This window comes from Oryzias latipes, chromosome 10 (genome assembly GCF_002234675.1).
Source record: "Oryzias latipes chromosome 10, ASM223467v1".
Taxonomy (NCBI): domain Eukaryota; kingdom Metazoa; phylum Chordata; class Actinopteri; order Beloniformes; family Adrianichthyidae; genus Oryzias; species Oryzias latipes.
Window position 1 is genome coordinate 871776 of NC_019868.2, and position 7808 is coordinate 879583.

Consider the following 7808-nt stretch of genomic DNA (forward strand, 5'->3'; position numbering starts at 1 on the left):
AGTATTGTCATTCTTTTCTGAACCACGAAGCCCGCGGGATGCATAAGCTACCACCCTTTCAACCCCGTCTTGCTTTTGGCTAAGTACTGCCCCAAGTCCGTGTGAACTCCCATCTGTAGTCAAAATGAAAGGGGTTTGGAAATCAGGATATGCCAGGACTGGTGGGGAGGTGAGACATTGTTTGAGCTCATCCAGCGCAGTTTGGCAGTCAGCTGTCCAAACAAATGGCTGATTCTCATTAACTTTGCCCCTTTTTCCCAGTAAAGCATGTAGGGGTTTTGCCATGTGAGCAAAGTTAGGCACAAATCGCCTGTAGTAACTCATAAATCCTACTACCTGCCTAACTTCTTTGACACTCCTAGGAGTTGGCCAGGAAGTCAGGGCGCTGACCTTTTCCATGTCAACTTTGATGCCCTGGGCAGAGATTAAATGACCTAGAAACTTGACCTCAGGGCGTAAAAGAAAGCATTTGGATGGCTTCAATTTCAACCCATGCTGTCGGAGTCGTTGAAACACCAGCCCCAGCCTTTCACAATGGCTCTCAAAATCTCGCGAGTAGACAAGGATATCATCCAAGTAAACCAACAGGATGTCAAAGCTCAGGTCACCTAAGACAAGCCCCATTAACCGCTGGAATGTGGCTGGAGCATTGCATAAACCAAATGGCATTCTTGTCCACTCAAAAAGAGCAAAGGGTGTGGTAACTGCAGTCTTCCCCTGGTCTTCTTCATTCATTGCTACTTGAAAGTAGCCAGCTGTCAGGTCTAGAGTCGAAAATAAATGTGCATCACCGAGTGCATCCAGAGCTTCCTCGACCCTTGGGAGTGGGTAAGCATCTTTACATGTCACTTGGTTCAGTCGCCTGTAGTCGCAGCAAAATCGAACACTCCCATCTTTCTTTATGACTATAACTGCTGGTGATGCCCAGGGACTGGTGCTCTCTTTAAGAATGCCCTGGCTAACAAGCTCATGCACATGTTTTTTGAATTCCTGGAAGACCTGCGGGGGAACTCTACGGTGCCTCTGCTTGATGGGAGGGGCATCCCCGGTAGAGATACAATGGGTTACAGATGTAGTGTACCCATAGTCATTCTCATTTTGGGAGAAAACGTCTTGGTGGGTGGCTAGTAGACTTACAAGTTGTTGGTACTGAGATTCAGTCAGACCCTCCGTATTTGCTTGGACTGGAACGGGTAGCCGTTCAGCCTCATTTTCCAACTGCGTAACCTCTATACCATCTAGGTGTTTGACAACTAGACCTCCCTCCTTCTCCACCACCTGCACCACTTCTTTCAAAAGTATCTCCTGTGGTTTGCTCACGGTTGCTACTCTAGCCCGTGGCATAAGTTTTATGACTTTCTCGCTGGTGTTCATGACCCTTACGGGGACCCTTCCACTGGTAGCTTTAGCCAAGATATTTGCCACTACAAGCCCCTTTGGAAGGCCTGACCTTTGTGCCGTTTCAACAAGCACTGGGCAGTCTACTTTGGATGTAACTTCACAATGGCCTCTACCACCATCTCACTCATCGGGGGTATCATGACCGGTTCTCGGCCTGCCACTTTCACAAACCCCATCTTTCCATCTGGAGTTATGCGCTGAGATTCCTTCCTCACTTTAGCAACCAACCTACGAATGTTGCCTCACCCTCTTTGAGATTATCCATCCCCATGTAACCACCGTTATCTGCAAAAATGGCCTCAAGTTCTTCTATTACATTCATGCCCACAATTCCAGGGAGCCCATTTGACTTTTCTACATGGGGATGGGTGTCAGTTAGTACAAAAATGCACTTTCTGCCCACTGTCCTGCCAACACACTCCACCTCAACTTCTAGGCACCCTAATACTGGGATATCCAGCCCATTTGCGGCAGTAAGTTCGATCCAGTTGGCAGACAACATTCCCTGTTTCCCAAAATGTTTGCGGAAGTGGGACTCTGTGATAGCAGTGACGTTAGAGCCTGTATCCCACAGGCAGGTTGTCTCTATTCCTCCAATCTTTAGACTGACAGTCCTACACTTCCCAAAAGCACTCCTCCGGAGATCATTATCTACCTCCGCGAGGATACACTCAGCCATCTGGGTCCCTATGACGGAAGTACTGGGGTTCTCCTTAGACCCATTTCGATTACTTGATCTGACATCTGGATTTGGGACCTCGAGTGGGGCTTGACTTGTCTCTTTGCCTACTTTCCTCAAACAGTGCTTGCTAACATGGCCAGGCTCTCCACAGTTATAGCAGATATACCTCCCTTCACTATCTCGTAGGGCTACCCTCCTGGGGGCTGCAGCTCGCTGTCCTCCCTCCTCCCCTTTTCTCTGCAGAGCATGGTACAACTCTCTTGACGAGCAGATATTCGTTTTATTTCCTCATGCAGCATCTCCATTGTCAGAGATGATGGTTTCTCCTCCATTGCCACAGCAGCATTTACACCCCCCCTTATTTTGGGTCTACTCGAGGTAACTGGGTCAGATGGCATCTCTTCTTCTTCTGACAATCAATTGCAGCCTGTAACAGCTCGACAAAAGTGAGGCTCCTCATTTCGTGAACCTTCCTCTTCAATTCCTCCTCAAAAAGTCCTCTTTCAGTCCTAAGACCAACTGTTCCTTTAATACAACATCGGGGTCTGGGACACGCTTTGGTTCTCTTCTTAAAACATGTTCTAGCCTGTCCTGTAAATCATAGGCATAAGACCGAATGGTCTCCCCGGGCATCTGTTTTCTTCATAGAATTCTTTAACCTTGTGCCAATTGGGATCTTATCTCCATAGGTCTGAATAAGAATGTCAAATATTTCTTCGACACTGTCTATCGGCTCTGTCAGCATAAATTTAACTGTTGCCTTTGCTTCACCCTTCAGGTGTTGCTTAACCAGCTCAACTTTATCGTCATGGGGTGTTTTCATCACTCGAAAAGCTGACTTCATTTCGGCAATCCATTCCTCAACAGATTCATCGCCGCCTCTTACTGATCCACCCCCCAAAGTCTGGCAGTTTACGGTCCCTATGGATGACGACCGCAGCTGGTGCTCTCAATGCTGTAGCCTGCTGATCAATAACTGCCTTGGCAAGGGAGAGAGCTTCTCTTTGTTCATTCCTAGCCTGTTCCAAGGCACCTGCCTGCTCTACGAGCCTCCTTTGTAAATCAGCAAAATCCTTCTTTAAACCCTCCAACTCCGACATGTTGAAGCTATGATACGAATCAATATTCCTGCACTTAATCTGGGTTTCCAATGTAATGTAGATCCTGTTCGTGACGCCAAATGTAAAGGATTGAAATCCTAACTAATAGGGGTACAAATATTAAGCTTGCTCTGGTCGACTAACAGTATTGCAGGTCCCTGTCCACACCTGTCAGTCCCTTTAACTCCTGTGCCTTCGTTTGGAAGGTGTGTTTCTGTCACCCTGGCCTAACTCTAAAACCTTTTGGTAGTGAATGGGTGTAGTAAGACAGGCTTCAGAACTTGATCCTTGTCAGTCAGCTGAAGCGTCGTTCTGCAATGCACTTGAAGCTCACTTGCACAGATCCTGCCTTTACAACAACCAGCCAGAGTGATGGAGTGCCCCTAACCCAGAACAATCTTCAAAAATTAAAACCTAGACCTCTGTAACTGGCTCAATGAAAAACAGCAAACATTTATTTGAACAAGGATTAATCTGTGTTACCTCTCTAAAGTAGTAAAAGAAATATTACTTTCTACTTTGTATGTTCAAAAGAAAAACAGATTTGGATGTAAAACACCAGGTGAATTATTTGACAGTCCGGAAACAAAAAAAAAACTTGAAAGTCAATAAACCACACAATAAATAAATAAATAGATCCAATATAAAATGGTGATCAAACAAATGAACAAATAGAAATGAATAAATCAAGACAGTAGAGCTCTCGACTTCCTCCGATTAACTAAACTCCAGACGTTGATAACAGTTTTCTTCCAGAATGGGCGCGAGATGCCCGAACGGCGTAACAGTCAGTTAACGGTTTTGACAGTTAGCTTCAGACGGTTCTTTTCCGCGGGGAAATCGACTGGTCGCTAATCCCGAATGGTCTTCAAAAACGTAAATGTTCAAAGACAGTGGTGCCCGCCTCCTTGGCCTCAGATGTTTTCCCGCTTGAACTGAATTCTCAGCTTCAAAAGATAAAATAAAACAGTACCTTCTCTCCAGACCAGTAGAATGGTGTACAGTTGGTGAATTACCACAGTGAATCACTGGGATGTTAGCTGTATGGCAGGGGAATACTCTTTCAGAAAACTGCTCAGCAATACGGCCGCTCTGCGGGAACTCCTCTTCTCGCTGACGGAGCTGTCACAGACACCGCGCTCCGCCTCCGTGCCCTGCCTCCGGGCCCCGCCTCCGAAATCCCGATGCTTGCGGCCTGGGGAACTCCTCCTTACGTGCTGGCTGTCTTCCTGCACTGCTCACGTAACGAGCGAGATACTGCCGTCTCAAAATCACTGTCGAACCTGCTCCAGGTTATTTCTTCAAAACAATTTTTTAAGAAGCCGAGACATCCGATCCGACCAGTCTCTCTCCCCGTCAACCGTTCTTTTTTGTTTTGTTTTCCAAACGTCTGTCCCCTCGCGCCTTCGTCTGCCTCTGACGTCATGTCAGGCCCGCTCATCACTTTCTGTCACCGTTACACTCCCCCCTGCTAAACCCTGCCATAGCAGCTACAGCTCCAGTGAAGCACCATTTCAAGTTAATCACAACACATTTAATACAACATTTTGACATGGCATAAACATAACATGTGTGGCATTTCACATTAATCCATGACATAGTCACTTCTGTACCTCATAGGCAGTAAACCCCTGTTTTGTCTGTGCGGGTTCTATGTTGGGAGAAATCCCTCACTGCCCCGTCGTGTATCCCTACTTTCTCCCCTGAGTATTCTACACCATCTGACAGTGCATCTGAGTCTCTACTAACATGGACCTGTTCTTGCATCTTTGTCAGTGCTTCTGTAGTCATGGGGTCATCTACAGCCATAACACGGTCCTCCTCCCGAGCGTCAGAGTGTGACTAACCAATAAAGGGAAGCTAACTGTGGTGACGTCACTGTCTGACTCTGTTTCTTCTTGAAGTGAGGGAATATTTATTTGCTTCCTGCTTGGTACCTGAAAAGTGCACAATTAAGCTGATCTCTATGAACCACCTTGTGAGGGCCCCCCTTCTCTGATTGAATAGTGAACACTGGGATATCAGGGTGGTTCTGTCTGAGTATGATATATGGCTGAGACTCCCACTTGTCCTGAATCTTGTTCCGACCCCTAGGCTTGTGATTACGGATCAGCACTCTGTCACCTGACCTAAGCAAGGCACTGCATGAACTACGATCGTATATTCGTTTCTGTCTCCGGGAAGCTCCTTGTGCTGACAACCCGCGACCTCTACTGCTAACTTCAGTCGCTCATGGTGTGCCTTCACCCAGTCATCCAAGTTGTCAATGTCAACTTCAGCCAAGTCTTTCCCCCAAGAAGGTCAAGAGGCATCCTTGCGTCTCTCCCAAACATAAGGTAAAAGGGTGAGTATCCAGTTGAGGAATGCACCCGATTGTTGTAAGCCATGGCTAATTCGGGGAGGTATGCCTTCCAGTCCCTTTCTTTTCAGGGGCAAAGTCTTAGCATGTCGTGCATTGTCCTATTGAACCGTCCGCATTGAGCATTCCCCTGAGGGTGATAAGGACTAGTACGACTTTTAGCTATTCCATAAATCTTGCACAGCTCTTTTATTACGCTAGCTTCAAAACTTCGCCCTTGATCTGAGTGAAGTCGAGCTGGGCACCCATAATAGGCAAACCAGTGCTTCACCAGGGCTTTCGCTGTGGGTCTGCTGTCTGATTTTTGTAGGAACAGCCACTGTGAATCTGGTGAACATGTCTGTAAGAACGAGAACATTTCATAACCCCAACAGACCGCTCAAGCAATGTATAATCCATTGCCAAACCTCCAAGGGCGCGTAACATTGCTGCAGGTCATAGGGCCCTAGTCTTGGGAAAACGTCTTTGGCTAGAGCACATCGTTTGCACTGCTGAACCCAACTTGAACATCTTGCCCCATAGTAGCCAATAATAGCTCCTTCTCAGGAAGACTTAGAGTGCTTTGTCCCCCAAAGTGCCCACCATGTTCATGTACACTTAAAAACACTTTGAACTGCAAAGACTCTGGAACAACGAGTTGCTTGATCTCCACACCATCACGTGGATCTTGAACATGTCGGTAGAGAACACCTCTACAAAACTTGAGTCGAGGGAGCTGTCTATAGAGCTTTTTAACAATAGGCGATCCTGTCCGTAGATCAGCATAGCTCACTTTAGCCTCCCCTGTACCATTTGATAAATTAGCCCAACAGCCAAGTCCGTCTTTTGTGCCTGTTCAATCTCATCCCAAGTCGGCCACTAATCACTTTCCTGTAACAGAATGTACACTGACTGGACAGGTCATCGGATCTGACTTGTCCTGTCCAGTTGACCACAAACATGCACGAACTTCATCAGAATTAATTCTGATAAAATCTTTGCCCCCATCTTCTCTCTCAGCTCCTCCTCCTTAGGGATTCTAGACAAAACATCTGCATTAATATTCTGTCGTCCCGGCTTGTAGCAGACCTCAAAGTATATTCAGCCAATTGGGCCACCCATCGCTGTTCTACCGCCCCTAAGTTTGCTGTCCCTAAGTAGCGCAGGGGTTGTGATCCGTAACTACAGTGAACTTGGAAAACATCAGGTAGTCCCTGAACTTCTCCGTGATAGCCCATTTAAGGGCCAATAGTTCCAACTTAAAGCACTGTAGTATTTGTCATTCTTTTCTGAACCACGAAGCCCGCGGGATGCATAAGCTACCACCCTTTCAACCCCGTCTTGCTTTTGGCTAAGTACTGCCCCAAGTCCGTGTGAACTCCCATCTGTAGTCAAAATGAAAAGGGGTTTGGAAATCAGGATATGCCAGGACTGGTGGGGAGGTGAGACATTGTTTGAGGCTCATCCAGCGCAGTTTGGCAGTCAGCTGTCCAAACAAATGGCTGATCTCATTAACTTTGCCCCTTTTTCCCAGTAAAGCATGTAGGGGTTTGCCATGTGAGCAAAGTTAGGCACAAATCGCCTGTAGTAATCCTCATAAATCCTACTACCTGCCTAACTTCTTTGACACTCCTAGGAGTTGGCCAGGAAGTCAGGGCGCTGACCTTTTCCATTGTCAACTTTTGATGCCCTGGGCAGAGATTAAAATGACCTAGAAACTTGACCTCAGGGCGTAAAAGAAAGCATTTGGATGGCTTCAATTTCAACCCATGCTGTCGGAGTCGTTGAAACACCAGCCCCAGCCTTTCACAATGGCTCTCAAAATCTCGCGAGTAGACAAGGATATCATCCAAGTAAACCAACAGGATGTCAAAGCTCAGGTCACCTAAGACAAGCCCCATTAACCGCTGGAATGTGGCTGGAGCATTGCATAAACCAAATGGCATTCTTGTCCACTCAAAAAGAGCAAAGGGTGTGGTAACTGCAGTCTTCCCCTGGTCTTCTTCATTCATTGCTACTTGAAAGTAGCCAGCTGTCAGGTCTAGAGTCGAAAATAAATGTGCATCACCGAGTGCATCCAGAGCTTCCTCGACCCTTGGGAGTGGGTAAGCATCTTTACATGTCACTTGGTTCAGTCGCCTGTAGTCGCAGCAAAATCGAACACTCCCATCTTTCTTTATGACTATAACTGCTGGTGATGCCCAGGGACTGGTGCTCTCTTTAAGAATGCCCTGGCTAACAAGCTCATGCACATGTTTTTTGAATTCCTGGAAGACCTGCGGGGAAC

At 46.9% G+C, this 7808-nt stretch overlaps 1 protein-coding gene across 1 annotated transcript in view; it reads left to right on the forward strand.

Annotated features, from left to right (window-relative positions):
* Positions 1 to 780: 780 nt before the first annotated feature.
* LOC110014735 (putative nuclease HARBI1) overlaps positions 781 to 7808 on the forward strand; it is a 14803-nt gene continuing 7775 nt past the window's right edge. Inside the window, exons 1-2 of the mRNA XM_023959444.1 lie at positions 781 to 828; positions 949 to 1048. Of these exons, the coding sequence (XP_023815212.1) occupies positions 781 to 828; positions 949 to 1048 (148 nt within the window). The remainder of the gene's footprint in view (positions 829 to 948; positions 1049 to 7808) is intronic.